Here is a 26,170-nt window from a genome sequence, read left to right on the forward strand (position 1 = left end):
AAAAGAGGTAAGAGTGTTTTTTAAACAGATAAAGCTGAAAATATTCCAGAATTGTTGAAAGAGTGGCAATTTAGAAAGCTCAACTAATTGCAAACAGAATGAATAAATAAACCAGAGTCCCAAACTATTCACAATATAGCAAAACTATAGAGCACTAAATACAGGTGTTATAAGCACCAACTTCATTTATTAAGGCTTCATTTATTAAGAAAAGGATCAAGAGTCTTTAATTCTTTAACTAACTTGAGACATTGCTAACTATGAAAGCTAAACTAGCAGGTCTAAATTAGACCTTCTAAACAAACAAACAAAAAGCATGAAAAAACAATAAAAAAATAAAATTAAAAGGCATGAAAGGGATAAATAAAAAGCCAAGAGAAAGCAAATAAAAAATTGACACAACTAGAAAATCATAAAGACAAATGTGACAGGTTTTTTATAAATAACCCTTTAAATGCTGTATACAAGTGGTAAATATAAAGAAAGGTTGAAACTAAAAAAGAATGGAAATTCAAGAGAAAGGATGTCAAGCAAAGGGTAACCAAAAGAATTGACAAAGTTATATTAATATTAAAACTAATAGTCTTCAAGGTTAAACACATTAGCCTATAGATGAAGCAGGCTACCACACAAAGGTAAGAGTTCAGTTCAGAAGAAAAATATAAATGTAAATTTACATATACCTTAATAAAGTAGCTGCAAAGTATGTAAGAAAATGGAACTATAAAGAGAAATGAACAAATCCACTATCATAGTTGGAGATTTGAACACACCTCTCTCAGGTGATATTCAGACAACGAAAAATTAAGTATATAAAAGATATAAATTGAAACAAAAATTGCAAACATAATCTAATAGAAAATACTACACGCAATCTAAAATGCATTCTTTCCAAACCTATGTGAAACATTAAAACAGATGACATCAAGGCTATAATTCACTCACCAAATTTAAAAGTTTGTTAAATAGATGATATTCTCTGACCAAATTAGATTATCTTCCCACAATCAATAGAAGACCAAATTATTTTTCAAAGAAATTTATGCATCAATGAAATAATTATAACAGAATATAGAAAATGCTGTGAATTGAATGATTATGAAAATAAAGGAAGTCAGAAGAAATGTATAGCCTTAAATATTTATTTGAGAAAACAAATAAAGATCCAAATACGTGAGTTGATCATCTGATAAAAATAAGAGTTGACAAAAAAGGTACATCTTCTCCATCCGAAAACAGAAAGTAGGAAACGATCAAGGTATCACTAGAGGTCAATGAAACAAAACATACAATAGTGGATGACAAAAGTCAATCTCTGAATCTTTGAAAAGAATATAATAAATGAACATCTGAAACCAGTGATCGAGAAATGTTTTAGGTAAGGTACAAAAAGATACCAAGAATGTTAACACTAGGCTATACATCCTAAAAGTCACATGAGCTCACTGTTATAACTGGTTCACAGCAAGAACCTTAGCACAAAGAAAGGACTCAACAAACATTTGGATCCATGAATAAAATTTGGATTAGTGAATAAATTATCTTCCCACATATAAGCACCTGCCTAAAACATTCTCCTCCTCGAATTAAATTCAGCATGTCTGCATCACAGGGGGAAGCAACCCCTGAGGCCCAAGGCCAGTACCCCTTCCCCATCTGCACACCCTGTGTTCAAACCAGTCCCAGTTCCTGTCATGTTATTGGCTTCTGAGTATCTGTATTAATAGTTCTTCCTGCCAGCATATGAAGATGAACAAATACGCAACTGAGAGAGATCCAGGGCTTTTAATCCACAGATGCCAGAGCTTGCTGGGATGTAGTCAGAAATCAGGCTGAACTCAGGAGTTCACAGTCTTTCCTGTAATGATGGTTGCGAGGTGAGGGAAGTCAGAGGCCTGGGGAAGAAGACAGGGGTTAGCTCTGGGTGGGCTGAGCATGGGAATGAGGTGTAACATAAACTCTTTCCTGTTCCCACCATCCATCTGTTCCATGGGTAGCAGAGCTCAGATGCAGAGAGAGGTAAAGCAGGCTTTCCCTCCTTCCACACTTGCAGTCCAGGGACACCAAGGCCTGAGTTGGGTCTGACCTGTTCTAGGATCTTTCTCCATGCTGTTGTCCTCCAGGAAGTCATGGCAAATTTGCATCTCCAGCAGGTTGTAGACTGACAGCCTTGGAGAAATACAGTATAGACAGTGGGTAAGGCCAATCTCCCAGCTTCTGTCTCCACCTGCCTGCCCATGTCCACCTGTTCCATCTCTCATTTACCTTGAAGGACACACCAGGGTCTCTCCCCATGGTGTCTCCTGTACTCTGCTCCTGGGGTCGAGTCAGCTGCTGGGGTTTATCATCTGGAAGATTCTCTGCCTCAGCCTCAGCCTCAGCCTCAGCCTCAGGGAACAACAGCTTACCCTGCAGGGTATACAGAAGCTGGAGGAAGGTCTGACACCTGCAAAGAGGAGGTAAGTGTGAAGGAAAGGAATTTCAGCTGGACCATTCTGAATCTGCAGCCCATGCTCCCGAACTTACCTCTGCAGCTTGTCCCGCTCCTGTTCTGCCTGCTGCTTCAGGTTTCCAAGTTTCTGAAACACCCCCTCAAGCTCCTGCTGAGTCCCTGTCTTACGCTCCCTCACCTCTGCAGAAACCTCCGCCAGATGCTGCAGATGCTTCTCCTGCCAGGAGTGAGCGTGCAGACATTATGCATCAGATGTTGAGGTCTTAGAAACTCCCTCCAACCCCTCCAACCTACACCCAGCTCAGGGCTCAGGCTCAATGATGTAAAGAGGGACTCTATTCACTTCAGGGTGGAGTAGGGGCCTAGAGAAAAGGAAAGATCAGAATGAGCTGTTCTAGGGTGAGGCACTCTTGAGGGGGGAGGGGCACAAAGGTGATAACACTTATTTAACTTGCTATGTGCCAGGTACTATTTTAAGCCCTTGCTGTAATGATCATTTAATCATCTTAATAACTCTCTAGAGTAGGTGTTATTATTGCCTCCATTTTAGATTAAGAAACAGGTGACCTGCCCAAGGTCATGCAGTGGTAAGTGGTGATACTGAGATTCAAGCCCATGTTGGTATTTATATTATAGTGCCTCAAAGGAGGAAGCAAAAAGGTTTTCTAGACAGGGGACACAGCCGATACAATGGCATGGTGGTGGGAAGGGATATTCTCCTAGGGGGCTGAACCTACCTGTTTTAGCTGCCACTGGTTCTGGGCTGCTCTGCGTTTCTCCATGGCCATGTGTTTCTACAAGGGAGAAAGACCAAGAGAAGTCTATTTTTTCTGGCTGGAATTTTGGGAGATTGCAAGCTGGCACAACTCAGCTTGCTCACTCTTTCCCTCTTCCTATCTGACTGCCCTTCCCTCCCTGTACTCAAGACCCCTGGGTGTACCTTGGCCTGGAGCTGCTCAAAGACTTCCTGGAGTTGTGTCCGTTTCCTCTGGGCTTCCTCCATCTGAGTCAGGGCCTTGGTGAGGCCAATTTTGATGGCCTCTACGTGCTCCCTGTAGGTGGCCTTCAGCTCTTTCCATTGTTCCTTAGCTGCAATTGCCTTCTGTCCTGAGATGAGCCACCAGGAATGAAAACATGAGTGAGGGTGGCCTGCTAGCCTGCCTCCCTGCAACACTGGGCCTCCTTCCCATCAGCCAAATGGGAGACCTAACTGAAATCCTCCTTCGTTCCCCACTCAGGCCAGCTGCTACTCCAATCCCCTGCCTACTCACGGCTCGTGTCTTCAGAAGCCAAGGGGTCCAGACCCTTAGCAGTGTCCTCCTGAGCCAGGATGTTCTGCAGGAAATCCACTACCTGAAGCTGGCTGCAGAGCAGCTTGTCTTTCTTCTGAGAGTCCTGCTCAGAGGGAGGGCAGAGACAGGGAACATCCTTACCTCCTTACAGGTTTCCTTAAGTCTGCTCTCTGCCAATGCTGCCCTGTATCTCAGTAAGAGGAGCCAGGACCAGACCCTGGATTCTGAAAGGCTCGCTCTCATCTTATACATACCACCACAAACTCAACCAGCATCTTGGCTGGCAGTTCTGCCTCCTCCTGCAGGCCTACAGGTTCCAGGATGCCTGCCACCTCAGCCAGGACCCTGGAGGGGCAAGGAAACACAGAAAATTGCAGTTTCTTGTGGTGCTAGTTCTACAGTTCGTCTGTGTACACAAACAAATGTGGATGTGTAATCAGTATATATAGTATTGAGAGTCTTGCCTTGACCAGAGTTTGCATAAGGGCCTGAAGGGCCCACAGCCTGCAACCAGGAATGGCGTGCATGGAGGGCATACGGTGGTAATACGTGCCAAAAGGAAAATCAGCAGGGCTAGTGGATAAGGAGTTTGAGGAAAGCGCTGAGATTTTAAATAGGGAGTGTCTCACTGAAGAGAAACCATTTGAGTCAGGATGTGAAGGAAGCCAGGGAGATATGCATGGAAGGGGAAGAATGCTGGGCCTTGGGATCCCTCCTGGCACTGAGCACCAGCCTTGGGACAGGGTCTTGGAATAGCTGAGAAAGGACTCAGGGCAAAGGGCTGGATGCCTGGGTCTACTCTAGGGTTTTTCATTATTAGGGACTGGAGCAGTCTACGAAGGGGCAGGGATGGGGATGAGAAGTGATTGGGAATGTGTCGTGTTGGGACAAGAAGACAGAAGTGAAACCATCTCCTAGAGCACATCCTGTGGAGTACGTGGATGTGGGGAGCGGCGAACGGTCCCCCAAAGGCCGTACTCCTGGAGCAGGCAACAGTCACCTCAGGAACTTGGGACTGCGGTGAGGATCACTTCACGACAGGGTCGAACCTCAACAGCTGTACAGGGTTCTGGGCACCAATCATTACACATAGGGGCCCACAAGGTCCTCCCAGGCCCGGCCCCAGCTGCCACTTAGCCGCGAAAACTTACTCTAGGGCTGCAGCTTCCGCCTCTGTCTCCCCTGCCTCCATCTTTCCAGGCGCCAAGTCCAGCTGCCTTCCCACAATCCCTAGGTTTACTTTGAAGTCACAGTCGACTTCGCGCCGGGGCAGGCGATTGGCTGCAGGGTTTAGTGGGCGGGCATCAAGAACCACTGTGCGCTCTAATTGGCAGGCGCAGATTCGCACATTGGCGTGCTTCGCTGCTTGGCGCAAGCGCGGTTATGGCTAGGCGCGCACGGGTTCTGCGCCTGCGCGCTAGTCCGTACGGGGTGCCAGAGACTGTAAGTGGGGCTTGAACTCGGCCGCGCGCCTGTGGAAGTTCTTTCTTTACTCGAAAGAGGGAAAGCGTTTCCTTGAGTTTGCATTTTAGGGGAAACTTACAGCATTGACACTTTATTTAAAATATTCACTACTGCTGTAGAAAAAAAAAAAAAAAACGAAAAACAGTGGGGTTGTTTCTAAGACGCTGGGAATCAGTAAAGAAGAATAGTGATCCGGGAGATACTGGAAGCAAATGATCTGAGCTCAAAAAGCGAGCTGCTTTCAGAGATATCAGTATTTTATAGATGCGATACAGGAGAGTGAACTCAAGCAGAGCCCAGCGGATTGCCTGCGTTGGCAAAATAGAACAGATATTCCGGGGAGACCAAGGTAGGTAATGTTCTTTGCAGAGTACAGGAGAAAGAGAACTGCTGAGAGAGAACTTGGTATTCATTCAGTTGAGTACTGAGCAGTATGTGTCTCAAGAAACTAGCCAAAAGATTTTTAAAGATACCAGGACATGGCCGGTCGCGGTGGCTCACGCCTGTAATCCCAGCACTTTGGGAGTCTGAGGCAGGTGAATTACGAGGTCAGGAGTTCGAGACCAGCCTGGCCAACATGGTGAAACCCCCGTCTCTACTAAAAGTACAAAAAAAATTAGCTGGGCGTGGTGGCGGGCGCCTGTAATCCCAGCTATTCGGGAGACTGAGGCAGGAGAATTGCTTGAACCCGGGAGGCTGAGGTTACAGTTAGCCGAAATTGCGCCACTGCACTAAAGCCCTGGTGACAGTGCGAGACTCCGTCTCAAAAAAAAAAAAATATATATATATATATAGACATTACAGAGGGTCAGAAATAGTCTCTATTTCCACTAACCAGGCTGGAAAACTTCATAGTCCACAGGACGTTGGACAGAGTACACACAAAAAAAGTCTTGATTTAATAGTTGTTTACTAATTATTTAGTAGGCAGTAATTAGTCCTAGCTGATCAGTGCTGTAGTGCTATCTAACTCTTAAAAGTAAGACCCAAATAGATCAAACTTAACAAACCATGACAGATGACAAGACCAAACTTAAGCAGTATTTATAGAAATAGAAAAATGTTCACCAACCAATTAAGGTGCAATTTACATATGGCATACAAAGAAAAATTACCAAGCTTGCAAAAAGAAAAAAAAAAAAACACACATAATGAGGAGAAAAATCAATTGCTGATCAGAACTGAAGTAATGTTAGAATCAACAGGCAAGGACATTAAAACAGTTGTTGTAACTATATCCCATATCTTCAAAAAGATATCAGAACTGTAATGAAAAAGGCAAGTGATGCTAAGGATGTAAAGAAAGTGGAATTCTCATGTTGATGATGGAAATGTAAAATGGTGCATAGGCTTTGAACATAGAGTTACCATATGAGTCACAATTTCACTCCTAGTTATATATCCAAGACAAATAAAAACATGGGGACACAGAAGTACACAAACCTCTATAGCAGCATTATTCACAAAAGCTGAAAGGTAAAAACAACCCAAAGGCCCATTAGCTGGTGAGTGAAAATGCATACTTTCATTCAATGAAGTATTAATCAGTAATAAAGAGAACTTTATTACATGCTAAATAATGGTTACTATATGCTAAAATATGAATGAACCTTGAAAATATACTAAGTGAAAGAAGCTAATTACAAAAGACCACATAATATATTATTTCATTTATGTGAAATGTCTAGATTTGACAAATCTATAGCAACAGAAAGTAAATTTATATAGTGCTTGTCCAAGGCTGGGGATTGGTGGGAATAAGAGGTTGAGAGAGTATGGGGAGGGACTGCAAATGGATATAGTGTTTCTTTTAAAGGGATAAATAAAATGTTCTACAATTAGGTTATGGTGAAGGTTGTACAATTCTATACAGAAAACCACTAAATTTACACTTTATTGCTGTCATAAAAGCTGTTAAAAAAAGTTAACCAAAGACACAATACTTGTAATAAAGACCTAAATCAAACTTGTAGAGGTGAAAACTACAACGTGATAGATGGAATTAGATGGTATTAATAGTATGTTACACATTGCAGAATGAAAGTGAAACACAGCTCTAGAGAAACTACCGAAAATCAATCACAGAATATTAAAAAATGAAAATAACATGAACAAATCAATGGTGAGCTGTGAGACAACTTCTAACAGCCTAATAATATACTTGAAAGTGGAATCTCTGAGAGAGAGGCAAGGGGAGAGGACAAGAAAACATAATAAAGACCAAAAAATTTGAAATGTGATGAAAAATATAAATTCATATATTCAAGAAGCTTCACAAATCTCAAACACAAGAAATATTAAGCAAATGACATCAAGTTATACCATAATTGCATAACTCAAAACCATTGATAAAAAATTGTAAAGTAATTAGGGGTGTTGGGGCACATGTTACATAGAAACAAAGATAAGGATTACGGGAAATTTCTTCTTGGAACAATGCAAGCAAGACAGTAGAGTAACATCTTTCAAGTACTGTAAGAATCAAAAAAAGTCAACCTTGATTATTATTTCCAGCAAACAGCTTTCAAAAATGAAGGCTAACTAGGCCGGGCGCAGTGGCTCACACCTATAATCCCAGCACTTTGGAAGGCCGAGGCAGGCAGATCCGTGTTGGTCAGGCTGGTCTCGAAGACCTGACCTCAGGTGATCTGCCCGCTTCAGCTTCCCAAAGTGCTGGGATTACAGGCATGAGCCACCGCACCTGGCCTTCAATTTCTTGAGGATCTGTAGTAATTTATCCTCTCTTATTTCTGGTAGTCTCTTACTCTGTCTGTCTCTCTCTCTGTCTCTCTTTCTCCTTTCTTTCCTCTCTCTTTTTCTCTTAATTAGTCCAGCTTTAGTTGTATTCATTTGTAGACTTTCTTTTTCAGAAATAACTTTGGGTTTATTGTTTCTCCTCTATAAATGTTGTGTTTTCAATAACACTGATTTATGTTTGTATCTTTATTATTAATATTTCCTGGCATGTTTTATAAGTGCCAAATCGAAACTATTGGTTGATGATATCGTTCTGTCATCCATATTCTTTTATGTCATGTCATTCTACCAATTGTTGAAAATAAAATAGGGAAACTTCCCACTGTATTTGTGGATTTGTCTATTTCTCGTTTCAGTTCTGTCTGTATTTTTGTCACATAGGTTGAAGCCCTGGAGTTTGGTTCATACACATATAATATTGCTATATGTTCATGATGGGTTTTTAAATTTTTAATTATAATGTAATGCCCATATTTTCTCCTAGTATTTTTTTTGTTCCAAGGCCTAACTTTATAATGCTAATGTAGGCACTACTGCAATTTTTATTAATGTATGCAGAATATATTCTTTTTGCATAATTTTTCTTTTAATGTATGTGTTGCTATTTTTGAGTTTCTTAAAAAGAGCATATAGTTGGTTATGGTTTTTTTAAACCTACTCTGTCAAATCTTGTCTATTAATGTGCATGTTTAGACATTTTAACATTGAAAGTATATTCTACGTATGTATTTGTTATATATCAGTTTACATAAGTGAGGTTTGTTGGTGTCTATGTAATATCAGTGATGGAATTTTGAGCTACATAATTCCATTTATTTATTTTGTATAACTTGTATCTTTGCTGAGATCTTCTAAATTCCATGAGATTTCTAAAGCAGTTTTATGATAGTTGTTTTAAAATTCTCCCTCAAATGACTCCAATTCGTCTCCATATTGGCATTCCTTAATTTTCTCACTAAATTTTAGTTCTCCTGCTTCTTAGTATAATGAGTGATGTTTTATTGTATCCTGGACATTTTGGTTATTCTGTTAGGTAATTCTTTTTTTCTATCTAAGTCTTCTGTTTTATCAGGAAGTTAGTTTAAGTTTAATGTGTCAGTTCCATTCTACTTCTGTGAGCTTTCATTCTCATAAAGTTTAGTTCCCAAACCCTTTCAGTGTTATTCTTGGCTGCTCTATTTTCTCATGCTGCTGGAGCTCCTCCTGCTGAATCCCCCCAACTGGTGCTATCTGCAGGATCACTGGGCAGTCTTCTGGGGTGAAGCTAGAAGCCACTGAATCTTGTCTTTATACTACTGGGTGGAAACCAAGGAGATACAGGGCTTTGCTATTGTTGTAGCTGTGAGCAGATGGGGCCACTCTCAGGGCCCTGGATCCAGAATGGGGATTGAATAACTAGGGCTTTACTTCTGCAGCTGCTGGGAGATCATAACACCCACCTGGCCTGAGTCATGGAGCAAAGGCTGAGATGGTTGAGGATTCACTGTTTCACTGCTGTTAATGAATTTGATCATTAACAGAAGCCTCCTTTGTGGAAAATGCTTAACAATCCCCTTAGGTCTCTTGGCTTCTACTCTGCCAGGCCTTTGGTCAAAAAGAGCAAGTTTTACCCTTTTTTTATTCTATGCCTATTGGTTGTTCCTTGCTGTAGGCCTTTCCAATACCTGAAATATAGAGAAACTGAAAAGAAATCTCAGGGAACCTATCACATTATTATTTCTCAAGTCCTGTAGTCTCTAGCCTGTCCGCCTTCTTTACAGCTTTCAGAATCCTTTTATTGTTGTCTATTAAATAATTTGCAGAGTATGTAATTATACTTAGAGAAGAGGAAGGAACAGAAAAAAGTGAATCAACACCATCTTCTTTCTGAAACTTTATTTATAGCTGTCATTATAACGTATTTTTATATCATTCAAAATTAGCAGTGATCCTAGAACATAATACGTGCCTGGAAAGTAAAATTACAAGTAAATGAATTAACAAGTTAAGTGGTTGCCTAAATAAAAGGAAAGAAGAAAGAAAGGAAAGAAGAAAAGAAGTCATGAATGAAGAAAATAGAAAAGGAAAGGAAAGAAAGATTGCTGTTATCAATGGACTATTTTATTAACAATGTTATATACTGGAAAAGACACCGGCCTCACTTGTGTTACTAGCCAATTTATAATTTTGGTAATGAATTTAAGTTTTATAAACATATTTTCTAATTTATAAAATAAAAGGCTCTGATGAAAATTTGTTATCCCTTTCGGTCACATATGTTCTGGGTCTTAAATAGTCTCTCTGAAAGCCATAATTGATGCTCCATTTAAAAGTGGTTTGCTATTAAGCTTATAGCTGTAGCTTCTGAGGCAGCATGCAAGCCCTGTGACACAGCTGTGCAGTAGTAGGTAACGGCAGCAAGTCAATTGAATTGGTGTAAAACAATAAGAGATTCTGTACATTTTTTTGAAGCAATGGCATATGTAGGGCATGAGTCAAAAAGGTTGAGCTGCCAAAAAATGAAAGGCTCAACAGAGCTTTCACCTGTGAGCAGCTGGTCACACAATTTTGATTTTCCAAATATCTTCACATGTTGAGAGAAACCCACCCAGTGATTATTATCTTTGAACATCAAGGACAAACGTGTCATAGTTAATGACTATCCAACTGTTAATGCAGTCTGTGCCTTTATTGGAACTTCTGTTCCCAGTCTAAAGGATATTTCATTTAACTGATATATTTTGCCTTGTTGATCTTCCATTAGCACCTAACCTTTTTATGTAAGAAGTCACTAGGGATATGCTGAGGGTGCATATGTTTACTCTCTTGACCCAAACTTAACTAATGAACTTGTATAAAGTGTTAAACAAATTTTGGAATTCAGAATAAAATTTTCAATAAAGAAAATGTATAAATGTGTCATTAAAACATTTTGCTAGAGGCATAGCTATGTACACTATCCTTCACAGATATATAGTATGCTTCATGAGTATATATGGCACCATGGTTGCTCTTCAGATGCAAGCTGGAAGACTGTTCAGGGTTAATATTTTGAGAGCTTTCTATAATCCCTTCCCCAAAGATAAGTAAAGCTTTCTAAAATGTAAATCTGATTGTATATTTTCATTGCTTTATTAAGTCTTTCCATGCATATTTATTAAACATCTAGTGTGTGCAACACACTGTACTGATGTGGAGAATATGGTATAGAGTGTGAATAAAAGAGATATAAAACTTACAGTCTATTAAGTGAATGCTTGAGATACCAAACTCTCTTAACATTTTTTTAGTCCCTACATGTTAATGACTGTTTATGACTTTTAAAAATGTTTTCCTATTTATTTTCCCCTCCTCACTTTCCCATTTTTCTCTACCTATATCTCCCTACCCTAAAGTAAAACTTGCTTTCGGTTGCCCTTAACCTTTGTCATATGCTCTTCCTTTTGACTGAAATATCATGTCATCAAAACCTGCATACTTATGTGAAAAATACCACTCATTTTCCATCCCTTGCTTCGATATCAGTTCTTCTGAAAGTCCTTTCCTGGTGATCCTGACAGCCACTGGACGTTATCTAAATGGTGCTTCTCTACTTTCCCGTACCACTCTCTATATACTGTCTCACAGTGCCTCTTATTACATAGTTTTAAACAATATTATATAGCCATATTTAGGTTTTCATGGATTTAGAACATTTTAAAATATGTTGTCAATTGTGGTAAAATCTGTAACATGAAATCTACCTTTTAAAAAATGTTTACATGTACAGTATATAACTGTTAACTGTATGAACATGGTTGTATAGCAGGTCTGTAGATATTTTTCATCTTTCATGACTAAAGCTCTATACTCGTTGAACAGCAAATTCTCATTTCCCCTCTCCCCCTAACCCTAGGCAACTACAATCCCACTTTCTGTTTCTGAGAGTTTGAGACTTTAGATACCTTACATAAATGGAGTCATGAAATATTTGCATTTCTGTGACCATTTTATTTCACGTAGTATAATATGTCAATGTTCATTCCTATGATGACATATGAAAAGATTCTCTTAGTTTTTAAAAAGTGGATAATATACTACTATGTGTCATTTTCCGTATCCATTCATCCATCAATGGACATTTAAATCCTTTTAAACTCTTGGCTACTGTGAATAATGCTGCAATGAACATTAAAGTGCAGATATATTCCACTCAAGGTTCTGATTTCAATTCTTTTGGATAAGTATCTGGAAGTATGAAGGCTGAATCATATGGTAGCTCTACTTTTTAATTTCTTTGGGGAAACTCTGTAATGTTTTCTATAGCAGCTGGACCGCTATGAATTCCCACTGACAGACTTCTAATTTCTCCACATCCTCATCAACACTTGTTATTTATGACTTTTCCCTTTTGTATTTTATTTTTATAATGACCATACGTGTTAAGGTATGAGGTGATAAATTATGGTTTTATTTAGATTTCCATGATGATTAGTGGTACTGAGCATCTTTTATATGCTGATTGGCCATTTGTATTTCTTCTTCGGAGAAATGTCTATTGAAATTCTTTGACCATTTTTTAATTGTATCATTTGTTTTTATGTTGGGTTATTGGAGCACCTCATGTATTTTGGTATTAATCCCTATATCAGATATTTGCATTCCATACATTGGCTTTTCACTCTGTTGACTGTTTTCTTATCAACGCAGAAACCTTTTAAGTTTAATTCGTTTCCACTTGTCTATTTTGCTTTAGTTACTTGTGTTTTTGGTGTTATAGCTAATAAATTATTGACATAACCAATGTTATAAACATTTTCCCTTACATTTTCTTCTAGAAATTTTAAAATTCCAGATCTTACACTTAAGTCTTTAATCCATTTTCATTTGGCTTTTGTGTAGTTTGTAAGATAGAGGTCCACTTTTATTTTACATGTGGATATCTAGTTTTTCCAACACCATTTGTTAAAGAGGCTATCATTTCCTCATCGTGTAGTTTTGGCACCTTTGTCAGGGATCATTTGATTGTATAGACATGGGGTTATTTCTAGGAACTCTATTCTGTTTCATTGGTCTAAATTTCTGTCCTTATGCCAGTTTCACATTGACTTGGTTACTTTAGTTTTGTAATAGGTTTTGAAGCCACAAACTGTGAGGCCTTCAGCTTAGTTCTTTCTCGAGATTTTTTTTTTTTTTACTCTTCAAGGACTTTTCTGGTTGCATAGAAATTATAGGATTGTATTCTCTATTTTTGAAGAGAAAAATGCTGTTGAGATTTTTATTGGGATAGCATTCAATCTGTAGAACACTTTGGGTTATATGAAAATATTAAAAAGATTAGGTTTTCCAATCTATGAACATGAGGTGTCTTTCCATTTACTTGCGTCTTCTCTAATTTAGCAAACTTTTGCAGTTTTCAGTGTACAAGTCTTTTACCTCCTTGGTTAAGTTTATTCCAAAGTATTTTATAAACTTGATGCTATTATAAATTTTCTTTTCAAATTGTTTAGTTGGTGTAAATAAACACCACTTATTTTTGTATGTTATTTTTATACTGTAGCTTTGCTGAATTTATTAGTTCTAAATTTTTTGTGGAATCATTAGGAATTTCTTCATATATGATTATGTCATCTGTGAACAGAGATAATTTTATTCTTATTTTCTGATTTGGGTTTATTTATTTATTTTTCTTGCCACATTTCTCTTTCTAGGACTTCCAGTACTATGTTAAATAGAAGTGGTGATAGAAGGCATCCTTGTCTTATTCCTAACCTTAGAGGAAGAGCTTGTATGTTTTGCACCATTGAAGATGATGTTACTGTAGGATTTTCTTATATGGCTTTTATTATGTTGAGGTTTTTCCTCATCTATTGATATAATCATGTGTTTTCATTTTTAATTCTGTTCATGTGCTAAATCACATTTATTGATTTGTGTACATTAAACCAACCTTGCATCCCAAGAATGAAGCCTACTTAGTCACAGCAAATTAACTTTTTAATGTACAGTTTAATTTGGTTGGCTAATATTTTGTTACAGATTTTTACATCTATGTTCATCAGGGATATTGGCCTATAGTTTTTGTTGTTGTTGTTTGTGTCTTTGCCAGGTTTTTGTATCAGGGTGATGATGGCTTCCTAGAATGAGTTAGGGAGGATTCCTTCCATCTTGATTTTGGGTAATAGAATTGGTACCAGCACTTCTTTGTATGTCTAACAGAATTTGGCTGTGAATCTTTCTGGTCTGGTGCTTTTTTTGGCCTGTAGTTTTTATTACTGTTTGAATTCCAGGCTTGATATTGGTCTGTTCATTGATTCAGTTTCTTCCTGATTTAATCTTGGGAGATTGCACATTTCCAAAATTTGTTCATTTTCTCTAGTTTTTCTAGTTTGTGTTCATAGAGGTGTTCATAATAGTCTCTGAGAAACTTTTGTATTTCTGTAGGATCAGTTGTAATGTCACCTTTGTCATTTCTGATTGTTTTTATTTGGATCTTCTTTTTTTTTCTTTGTTAATCTAGCTAGAGGTCTATCAATCTTTATCCTTTGAAAAATACAACTTTTGGTTTCATTGGCTCTTTGTATGGATTTTCATTGACCCTTAGTATGGATAAAATCAGTTCTGCTCTGATTTTAATTATTGCTTTTTTTCTCCTAGCTTAGGGGTGAGTTTGTTCTTGTTTTTGTAGTTCTTCTAGGTTTGATGTTGGATTGTTAATGTGACATCTTTCTACTTTTTGAGGTTGGCGTTAGCGCTATAAACATTACTCTTAACATTGCTTCTCTGCATCCCACGGATTTTGGTATGTTGTGTCTCTGTTTTCATTTATTTCAAATATTTTTAAATTTCTGCTTTGATGTTATTTGTTGGCCTAAAAGTCACTGAGGAGCAAGTTGTTTAATTTCCATGTAATTGTATGGTTTTGAGCCATCTTAGTATTGATCACTATTTTTATTCCACTGTGGTTCCAGCGTATGGTTTGTATGATTTTCATTTTTTTTAATTTACTGAGACTTCATTTATTGCCAAGCATGTGGTTGATCTTGGAGTAGGTTCTATGTGCAGATGATAAGAATCTGTATAATGTGGTTGAGGAGCGGAACATTCTGTACATGTCTATTAGGTCCAGTTTGTCAAGTTTCAAGTTTAAGTCTAGAAATTTTTGGTAGTTTCAGCTTCAATAATCTGTCTAATGCTGTCAGCAGGGTGTTGAAATCCCTGATTATTATTATGTGGCTGCCTAATTATTTTCATAGGCCTAGAAGTACTTTTTTTATGAATCTGGGTTCTCGAATATTGGGTACATATATATTTTTGATAATTAAATCTTCTTATTCAATTGAAACCTTTTTTGTTATTTGATGCTGTTCTTTGTCCTTTTTTACTGTAGCTGATTTAAAGTCTGTTTTTCTGGTACTAGAATAGTGACTCCTGCACTTTTTGTTTTTCATTTGCATGGTAAATCTTTCTCCAGTGCTTTACTTTCAGCCCATGTGTGTCATTATCTGTGAGATCCGTCTCTTGAAGAGAGCAATTAGATAGGTTTTGTTTTTTTATTCACCTTGCCACTCTGTGGCTTTTAAGTGGGGCATTTAGATTGTTCACATATAAGGTAATATTGGTATGTGAGGTTTTGAGCCTATCATAAAGTTGTTAGCTTGCTGCTTTGCAGTCTCCATTGTGTGGTGGCTTTACAGGGTCTTCAGGCTATGTACCTAGGTTTGTTTTTGTGGTAGTGGTTATTGTTATTTTGTTTCCATGTTTAGAACTCCCTTAAGGATGTCCTATAATACTGGACTTGTGGCAATGAAAACCTGTAGCACTTGCTTTTCTGGAAAATATTTTTATTTCATCTTCTCTTATGAAGCTTAGTTTGGCAGGATATGAAATTTTTGGTTGGAATTTCTTTTCTTTAAGAATGCTGAGAATAGGCCCCCAATTTTTCCTGGCCTATAAGGTTTCTGCTGAGTTGGCCACTTTTAGCCTGATGGGACTCCCTTTGTATGTGATCTGAAATGTTTCCCTAGCTTCCTTTTAACAATTTTTCTATGGCAGTGACCTTGGATAGTCCAGTGACCATATGCTTTGATTCTGTTCCTTTTGTATAGTATCTGACAAAGGTTCTCTGGATTTCTTGTATATGGGTGTCTAACTCTTTGGCCAGATTAGGGAAATTTCCTTGAATTATTTCCTCAAATATGTTTTCCAGGTTGTTTAAATTTTCTCTTTTTCTCTTAGGAATGCCAATAATTTGTAGGTTTGGTCACTTTACTTAATCTCCTATTCCTCAGAAACCTTGTTCATTTTTAAAAATTCTTTTGTAGTGTTGGCATTTACCACTGAAAACTTATTATCTTTTTACTACTTTTGCTATATCTCATGTATTTTGGTATGTTCTGTTTCTAATTAGTTATCCCAAAATATTTTCTAGTTTCACTTTTGATTTCTTCCTTGTCCCATTGGTTGTTTGAGAGTGTGTTATTTAATTTCCATGTATGTGGCTTTTTTAGTATTATTTTTTGCTGTTGATTTATAGTTTCACTTGATTCTGGGTGGAAGATACACTTAGTATAATTTAAAACTTTTAAAATTTGTTAGTGCTTGTTTTGTGACCTATCAAATAATTAATCCTGTAAAACATTCTGTGTATGCTTGACAAGACTGTGTACTGTCTTCCTTTTGGGTAAAATATTCTCTATATGTTCATAGGGTTCATTTGGTCTATATTTTATTCATGTCCTCTGTTTCCTTATTGAATTTTTCTCTATATGTTCATCAGCTTTTTTTATAATTCCAAGTTTATTTTTTTATTTTTATTTTGTATTATACTTTAAGTTGTAGGGTACATGTTCACAACGTGCAGGTTTGTTACATATGTATACATGTGCCATGTTGGTGTACTGCACCCATTAACTCGTCATCATTAGGTATATCTCCTAATGCTATTCCTCCCTGCTCTCCTCAGCCCGGTGTATGATGTTCCCCTTCCTGTGTCCATGTGTTCTCATTGTTCAGTTCCCACCTATGAGTGAGAACATGCAGTGTTTGGTTTTTTGTCCTTGCAATAGTTTGCTGAGAATGACGGTTTCTAGCTTCAGCCATGTCCCTACAAAGGACATGAACTCATCCTTTTTTATGGCTGCATAGTATTCCATGGTGTATATGAGCCACATTTTCTTAATCCAGTCTATCATTGATGGATATTTGGGTTGGTTCCAAGTCTTTGCTATTGTGAATAGTGCCGCAATAAACATACGTGTGCATGTGTCTTTATAGCAGCATGATTTATAATCCTTTGGGTATATACCCAGTAATGGGATGGCTGGGTCAAATGGTATTTCTAGTTTTAGATCCTTGAGGAATTGCCACACTGTCTTCTACAATGGTTGAAGTAGTTTACAGTCCCACCAACAGTGTAAAAATGTTCCTGTTTTTCCACATCCTCTCCAGCACCTGTTGTTTCCTGACTTTTTAATGATCGCCATTCTAACTGGTGTGAGATGGTATCTCACTGTGGTTTTGATTTGCATTTCTCTGATGGCCAGTGATGATGAGCATTTTTTCATGTGTCTTTTGGCTGCATAAATGTCTTCTTTTGAGAAGTGTCTGTTCATATCCTTCGCCCGCTTTTTGATGGGGTTGTTTGTTTTTTTCTTGTAAATTTGTTTGAGTTCTTTGTAGATTCTGGATATTAGCCCTTTGTCAGATGGGTAGATTGCAAAAATTTTTTCCCATTCTGTAGGTTGCCTGTTTACTCTGATGGTAATTTCTTTTGCTGTGCAGAAGCTCTTAGTTTAATTAGATCCCATGGAAGAACATTCCGTGCTCATGGATAGGAAGAATCAATATTGTGAAAATGGCCATACTGCCCAAGGTAATTTATAGATTCAATGCCACCCCCATCAAGCTACCAATGACTTTCTTCACAGAATTGGAAAAAACTACTTTAAAGTTCATATGGAACCAAAAAAGAGCCCGCATCGCCAAGTCAATCCTAAGCCAAAAAAAAAACAACAAAGCTGGAGGCATCATGCTACCTGACTTCAAACTATACTACAAGGCTACAGTAACCAAAACGTCACGGTACTGGTACCAAAACAGAGATACAGGGCAATGGAACAGAACAGAGCCCTCAGAAATAATACTACACATCTACAACCATCTGATCTTTTACAACCTGACAAAAACAAGAAATGCGGAAAGGATTCTCTATTTAATAAATGGTGCTCGGAAAACTGGCTAGCCATATGTAGAAAGCTGAAACTGGATCCCTTCCTTACACGTTATACAAAAATTAATTCAAGATGGATTAAAGACTTAAATGTTAGACCTAAAACCGTAAAAACCCTAGAAGAAAACCTAGGCAATACCATTCAGGACATAGGCATAGGCAAGGACTTCATGTCTAAAACACCAAAAGCAATGGCAACAAAAGCCAAAATTGAGAAATGTTCATCAGTTTTTTAAAGTAGGGTGTAGAAATTGCCTATTATTTTTGCATTGCTTTCTATTTCTCCCTTTAGTTCTGTCGCTATTTAAAAAATATATATTTGGGTCCTCTGATATTTCTTGCATATATATTTATAATTATTATATTTTCGTGATTAATGGACCATTTCATGATTATATAATGTTATTGTTTGTGTTTTATGACAGTTTTTATTTAGTCTATTTTATCTGATTTTAATTGTGCTCACTCACCCCTATACTCTTTTTGTTGCTATTTTCATGGAATATTTTCTACCATTTTAATGGACTCCTTCTAAATCTTTCATAATGCATGTATTGTTCCACTTAATGGTGTACCAGAAGTCCCACTTTGTATGTATGTATGTGTATATGTATGTATGTATTTATTTATTTTTGCACCTGTGACTGGATAATTTCAAATGACCTTTCTTTTAGCTTGCAGATTTTTTCTTCTGCTTGATTAAGTCTGGGGTCGAACCTCTCTATGAAATTTTTTATTTCAGTTATTGTGTTCTTAGGCTTTAAAAGTTGTGATTTTTTAAAAAGAGTTTTTGTCTCTTGTTTGATATTCTCATTCTTTGTTTGTTTGCCAAGCCCATTGGGCATCTCTACAACAGTTACCTTGAATTCTTTGTCTGGTAGTTAATATGCCTCAATTTTTCTTAGGATCAGTTTCTGGAGATTCATTTCGTTTGTTTGATTAGATCATGTTTTCTGTTTTACTCTATGCCTTTAAGTTTGTGTTGGGACCCACACATTTGAAATAACAGCCACCTCTTCCATTCTTTCTGATTTCATACTAGGAAACACTTATGCAATCAGCCTGGCTAAAGATTCTAGCAGCCTTTCCAGTCTTTTCTGGGGATGTGTCTTCTCTGGGACTGTGCATGCAAATTAGCAATTAGAGAGTTTTCCTTGTTTCTTTTTCAGGAGATTGTAGTATCTTGGACCTTCTGGTGTCTCTCTCTGGTATTGCAGGTTATTTGACTAACTCCAGCTGCTGAGCTGTTTTATACTCAGCATACCCCTAGGTATCTAAGGTATGCTTGTTCTGTCAGTGCTCTGAGTCGGTGAGGCTGAAATCAGTCCCTCTCACAGCTCACTGAAAAACTATAGAATTAGATACATATTCCATTCTTTTCTTTCCCAGGGGAGAAGCCATTACTTAGTCTCTTAATCCTGAAGTAGTGAGTTGTGCTGGTTTTTGTCCGTGGTTTTTGTGGGTTTTTTTTGGTGTGGTTTTCATTGTGTTCTCTCATGCTATCTATCACAAGCCACTGAGCTCTCTTGTTCTCTATGGCCCAAGGCATTTAAGGTATTTTGGTTACCCATCAGTGCTCTGAATCACATGAGACAGAAATTAGTCCCTCAGACAGCACACCAAAAATCTGGAACATTCTACTCTTCCTTTTACTTTCTGAGAGAAGCCAGAAGTTGGTCTCTTTCTCCTAGTTATGACAGACTTGGAGAGAAGTTGACACAGTCAAAATGGCTTTTCGTACCCCTTTCAATGTGTTTGTTTTTGGTTTGGAGCTGGCATCACTCTGATTTCAGGAATTCTTATAAAGACTTTTTGGACCATATGTTGTTTTAAGTTGGAGTTTTGGTGGAGAAACAAGATTTTTGGATTACTATTCAGCTATCTTGCTGACATCACTTCAGGTTTTGATCATCTTGTGCAACATAGGTACCTTAGATTTGGTACTCAACAAATATCTATAGAATCTGAATAAACTACTCTCAATTCAGGCTTATAATATTAAACTTGCTTCTAAATGACATCAAAATGCTTAGCTTTGTGAAGACATCCATGGCCTTGGCAGAGTTGTTCATTTGTCTTCAAGACTGTGGGTTTCAGGGCATAGCGTCCATGCATATTCAACCGATAAAACAACAAAGCCGTAAGTAATGCTGTCTGATAGAATTTTTTCCAATGATGGACATGTTTATTTCTGCTATCCAAAAAGATTGCCAGAAGCCATATGTGGCTTGTGAGCACTTGAAATGTCGCTAGTGTGACTGATAGAGTTTTAAATTTAACTTAAATTTAATTTTTTGAAAACTGAATTTTAAATAAGTACATGTGGCTAATCATTACCATGCTGGACAGTGCAACTCTAAAAAACTTGAGAGCTGTTATGTCTCTAAAAATGTATTTTGAAAATATTTATGCTACAGCATTTTCTCTTTTCTTATTGTGAGAAGGAACCTACAGTCATGCCATATCATTGTATTGACTTGACGATAAGTTTCTGCCTGCTACCAGACCCAGTTTTTTTTTGTTTTGCTTGGTTTTGTTTTCTTTATTCTTTTTTTTTTTTTTATTTTGGACATTTTCTTGGCTGTATTTATGCATCCATAAAACAGGTAATGACTCAATTTTATTGTTAATGTTATTATTCCATGGTATTTAAAACTTATGTCAAATAAATAGTATGCATTTATTTAGATCAAATAATACTACAAAGTTTAAAAAAGAAGTGAGATATTTTTCTGGCCACCACTTTATCCCACTCCTGAGTTATGCTCCTTTGAAACAACTACTTTGAACTTTTACAGCTATTTCTCCTGATATTTCCCTTCATACATGTAAAATATGATTAAACCTATTTTTCAGATATAAAGAATATTCTATATCCATGTATGGCAGATAAGGATCCAAATCTCTTTTATTACCCCACTGTCCACACACACACACACACACACACACACTCACACACACTCACATAATATAGTCATATTGTAATTATAGTCAAATTAAATGTTGGTAATTTACATGCACAAATTTATGCAAATAACTTCTACAACTGAGGGAGGATTTGGGAGAGAAAATGCCTATCATTTACACTTGATTTTCTCTTTCATGTGAGCACTCCTGCTTCCTTTTTGCCTCCTTTCCTTATTCACTCCAGAGAAGTTGGGGTTATCAATCTAATTAATGAATTTGGTAGAAACAACAGGAAGATCTGGCTATGCCTCTTTCTCTCATGTCTTCCCATTAAAAATTAACTTGCTTATGAATTGCTAATTCTATAGAATTCAGCATTGGATCTTGATCAATTAAATGGGGGTCATAGGCTTTGGCAAAGTTTTAGGGTCTGAAAAACCTCTAACAGCTATACAAGTGATGTAATTTGGCTCTGTGTCCCCATCCAGATCTCATCTCAAATTGTAATCCCCATATGTCAAAGGAGGGACCTGGTGGGAAGTGATTGGATCATGGGGGCAGTTTCCCCCATGCTAGTCTCATGATAGTGAGTGAGTTCTCATGAGATCTGATGGTATAAAAGTGTGTGGCTTTCTTCACTCTCTCTCTCTCCTGCTGCCATGTAAGACATGCCCTTTGCCTTCTGCCATGATTTTAAGTTTCTTGAGGCCTTTCCAGAAGCAGAAGCCTGTGCAACCCACAGAATAGTGAGTTAATTAAACTTCTTTTCTTAATTTATAACCCTGTCTCAGGTATGTCTTTATAGAAGTGTGAGAATGAACCAATACACTGGCCCATAGTGAGTTCTTAATATAAGTTACTAATGCGATTATCTGTGTATAAATTATACAATAAGAAGAACAGTTCAGATTTATTTACATTATACTCTTCATGTTACTCAAAATGTCATGATAATTTTGGGCAGAAATGTATTAACATCATCCATTAAAACGGCTAGGGCAAAGGATATGAACAGACACTTCTAAAAAGAAGACATTTATGCAACCAACAAACATGAAAAAATGTTCATCATCACTGGTCATTAGAGAACTGCAAATCAAAACCACTATGAAATACCATCTCACGCCAGTCAGAATGGCGATCATTAAAAAGTAAGGAAACAACAGATGCTGGAGAGGATATAGAGAAATAGGAACGCTTTTACACTGGTGGGAGTGTAAATTAGTTCAACCATTGTGGAAGACAGTGTGGCTATTCCTCAAGGATCTAGAACTGGAAATACCATTTGACCCAGCAATCCCATTACTGGGTATATACCCAAAGGATTATAAATCATTCTACTATAATGATACATGCACACATATGTTTATTGTGGCACTATTCACAATAGCAAAGACTTGGAACCAGCCCAAATGTCCATCCATGATAGACTGGATAAAGAAAATGTGGTATACATCATGGAATACTATGCAGCCATAAAAAAGGATGAGTTCATGTCCTTTGCAGGGACATAGATGAAGCTGGAAACCATCATTCTCAGCAAACTAACGCAAGAACAGAAAACCAAATACTGCATGTTCTCACTCATAAAGTGGAAGTTGAACAATGGGAACACATGGACACGGGGAGAGGGACATCGCACCCTGGGGGGCACTTAGGGGAGGTATAGCATTAGGAGAAATACCTAATGTAGGTGATGGGTTGATGGGTGCAGCGAACCACCATGACACATGTATACCTATGTAACAAAACTGCACGTTCTGCACATGTATCTCAGAACTTAAAGCATAATAATAATAAAACAATTTATACTGATTAAAAAAATGTTATCTCACATCAGATACAGAGAATAAATGAGCAGCCTCCAATCCTTTTTAGGAAGGAGGCACGACATAAACAAAATATGGACTAAATGAAATATAACTTAAGCAATCTCCCTAGATACATTTTTCGACAAACCTGGAATCTATTAGATGAAGTGGCTGAGATGAACATACATATGGATAGTCCAAGAGTACTGACCCTAAATTAGAGTTGTAGTCACTGCTATTATATACAGTATTTTATAATAATTTTTTAAGTCTATACTGTTTTGGACTGAATTATGTCCCCCCAAAAATTCATATATTAAAGTCCTTAATCTCAATATGACTGTATTTGGAAATAGGGACTTTAAGGAGGTAATTAAGGTTAAATGGGTCCCTAATCCAGTAAGACTACTGTCTTTACAATAATAATAAGAAAAACTAGGAATACATGCACACAGAGAAAAGACTATGTGAAGACACAGCAAGAAGGTGGCAGTCTGCAAGCCTCGAAGAGTGATCCCAACAGAAAACAACCCTGCCAGCACCTTGATCGTGGACATCCGGGCTTCAGAAGAGTGGGAAAATAAATTTCTTTTGCTTAAGCCACCCAAGTCTGTGGCATTTTTTATGGCAGTCCAAGCAGATTAATACACACATCTTATCATCAGTTGGAAATACAATATGATTCCATAACTTTGAACCATCCAAAATTATCTAGTCATTGTACTGCAGGTCACATTCCTTTATTTAATAATTGATTAGATCACTTTTACTCTTCCTACAACCATTTTTGTATCATGCTTTATTTGTTCGTTGGCAATGAAATTTTGTTTCCTATTATAAATACTGGAATGATTTTATCTCATTTCCCTGTCTAGAAAAATGAATCATGGAGGGACATTAACATTAAACAATAATTTTGGCAAATAATACTTTTGTGTTTTAAGAATGAGGGCCATAAATTGCATTAATAACTTCACTCTATTAATCAGTGCCTCTTTTCATTGTAAAATAAATATGTATACACACACATTAAATTACTCTATTGAGGGAAGGAAAGGCATTTGGATATGTGGTTTCTGCATGTGGGTTAGTTATTAAACAAAAAAATTAAAAGAAATAACATTTTTAAATTTTAAAAATATATAATGGCATATTTAACAGTTACGAAACTATGCTGCTTCTCATGAAAATATATGTAAGTAAACAAAAATGAATATAAGAATTGCAGAATGAATAAAAAGGGAGAATAAGAAATGTATGTGAGCATGTCTGTTTCCTAAAAACTTACACACAGAAGTTCATTGTGTAACTAACCATTGCTGAATGGACTGGATTTGTAATCCAAGGAATGTTCTCTGTATCACTAGTGAAAGTAAGTGGAGCTCAAACAACGTGACACAAATCTGAAAAACCATAACACTTAGTTTTTGGTTGCTATAACAAATCACTATAAACTGGGTAGTTTATAAACAACTTATTTCTCACATTGCAGGAGGTTGACAAGTCCAAGATGAAGATGCGGTAGATTAGGTGTCTGGTGAGGGCCTGCTTACTGGTTCTTGGACAGTGATCTTTTTGCCCCTGTCTTCACATGTTGGAAATTGGGAATGAGCTCCTTTAGTCCTCTTTTATAAAGGCACTAGTTCCATTCATGAGGCTCAGCTCTCATGACCTAATCATCTCCCAAAGGCCCTACCTTCTACTACCTTGGGGGTTTGGATATAATACACAAATTTTGAGAGATCACAAACATCCAGATCACTTCACTTTGATAGACTGAATCACCTTAATATGAGAATAATGCCTTTCAGAATTACCTGAGGCCTGAAAAGAGCATTAAGTATAATCAGCTGCCTTTAGTCTAATGAAAATTTGTAATTTCCATTTCAGAGGCAAGAACCAGATCTGTCAAGTGACTTAGATATGGGAATACAGCTAACTAGTCATCACTTAGGATTTAGAATGCCTGTTTTCTTTTTCCATGTTGCTGCTTATTCAGTGAGTGGTTTTTCCCACTTTATACTGTATTTATATGTGGTAACCCTATTTGTGAGCTTTGGGGAATAGTTATGTACTAAATAAACACTCAAGTTTACATTAATCACATTATTTTTCAACTGTGTGTTCCATTCTTTCTCAAAAAAATAAAGATGATATGTTTTTACGAAATCTAAGTGACATGGTCAGTCATTAATTAGTAAAAAGAAATTCCCAAATGCACAAAATCCTTCCTTTTTCTAAATAGGATATTATTTCTACTTTACAAAGCTAATAGCTATAGCTTCTCTAGAGACAATTCCAACTGCCCAATATGTGGCAAAATTATAATGAAAAGATAACTTTTAAAATGTACCTCATTAGTCTTTAGTATGTATCTATGAAGGAGGTAACTGTTGGCTTAAAATGTATATAGGATGAGAGCTTGAAAAAAATTAGAGGTCAAGTTAATATTCTAAATGTTACAGTTTATACGTTAAAGAGAGATTTGGGCTGGAAATAATTTGGAAATTATGTAGATTAAATTAAAAATATTTTATACAAAACATCTTTGCCAACATTCTCAGGTTTTTCATTTGTAATATTTTCTGAAAGAAACAAAATGAAGTAAAATGACTGTAAATACTGTAGTAAAATAATTTTTTAGAAACGTTATAATAATTTCCATTATAGTATACTAATTACTACCATAGTAATATCCACACTTTAAAATGTTTTCCATTTTGAAAACTGAAAAATATTTTATTTTTGAAATTTACATTTACTTGAGGTAAATTACTTTCAACATATGATTTAATGCCCAAACTAGCATGAAATGCAAAAGTAGAAAAATCATTTGCAAAGTTTCAAATATTTTTTTCTAATGCTTCAGTTTTTAGGAAGCTACCAGAAAATACATCCCACAGAAATGAGAAAGCAAATTACAAGAGAAGAAAAATTCTTAAAATATGGATCTCAACGAAAGATATTTGAATGGTAAATTTGGATAAATAAATAGACGATATTCAGAAAAATGTCCAAGTCATAGTTGTCTCTCCTGTGCTATCACTCTTTCACTGTGAAAAGCCCCTGGGACTTAGAATCTGTCTAGAGTGGAAAGAGTTATAGAAAAATCTTGAGTTGGCTACAGAAATTTACAAATAAATGGGATTAATCCAGACTGGCAAGGTTTTTTTTTTCTTTTTTTTAATGGTTGACAGAATGGAAATGCATTGTAAAAGCAATGCAGTTATAGTAATAAAGTTACATATTTTAATATTTGTGTTTATTTTCTAGAAAAATATATATCAGATCCTATATT

The 26,170-nt window shown here is 36.8% G+C and overlaps 1 protein-coding gene and 1 long non-coding RNA gene across 4 annotated transcripts in view; one reads left to right on the plus strand and one right to left on the minus strand.

Annotated features, from left to right (window-relative positions):
* Positions 1-1,121: 1,121 nt before the first annotated feature.
* On the minus strand, positions 1,122-4,994 carry ZWINT (ZW10 interacting kinetochore protein). 3 transcript variants are annotated; one of them, XM_032137709.2, is made up of 9 exons: positions 4,896-4,994; positions 3,999-4,089; positions 3,724-3,847; positions 3,393-3,559; positions 3,190-3,246; positions 2,631-2,669; positions 2,266-2,409; positions 2,087-2,169; positions 1,122-1,895 (listed from the first exon to the last, which is right to left on the minus strand). In XM_032137709.2, the coding sequence occupies exons 1-8, from the start codon at positions 4,934-4,936 to the stop codon at positions 2,128-2,130; spliced, it is 705 nt and encodes a 234-aa protein (XP_031993600.1). In that variant the 5' UTR covers positions 4,937-4,994; the 3' UTR covers positions 1,122-1,895; positions 2,087-2,127. The 3 variants fall into 3 exon arrangements, with proteins under 3 accessions (XP_031993600.1, XP_031993595.1, XP_031993587.1); XM_032137704.2 differs by having other exon boundaries at positions 2,266-2,427; XM_032137696.2 differs by having other exon boundaries at positions 2,266-2,446; positions 2,527-2,669.
* Positions 4,995-5,180: 186 nt separating this feature from the next.
* Positions 5,181-26,170, plus strand: part of LOC116458104 (uncharacterized) — a 399,126-nt gene continuing 378,136 nt past the window's right edge. Inside the window, exon 1 of the long non-coding RNA XR_004245192.2 lies at positions 5,181-5,557. This is a non-coding gene — a long non-coding RNA (uncharacterized LOC116458104). The remainder of the gene's footprint in view (positions 5,558-26,170) is intronic.

This window comes from Hylobates moloch, unplaced genomic scaffold, assembly GCF_009828535.3.
Source record: "Hylobates moloch isolate HMO894 unplaced genomic scaffold, HMol_V3 SCAFFOLD_3, whole genome shotgun sequence".
Lineage (NCBI taxonomy): Eukaryota > Metazoa > Chordata > Mammalia > Primates > Hylobatidae > Hylobates > Hylobates moloch.

Excerpts from the sequence above, each read along its gene's own strand:
- ZWINT (XM_032137696.2), bottom strand. The coding sequence starts at position 4,936 with ATGGAGGCAGGGGAGACAGAGGCGGAAGCTGCAGCCCTAGA. Across the intron at positions 3,848-3,998 it reads TGCTGGTTGAGTTTGTGGTG|GACTCTCAGAAGAAAGACAA; the intron begins GTATGTATAAGA and ends CCCTCTGAGCAG. Across the intron at positions 2,447-2,526 it reads GAGCGGGACAAGCTGCAGAG|GTGTCAGACCTTCCTCCAGC; the intron begins GTAAGTTCGGGA and ends TCCTCTTTGCAG.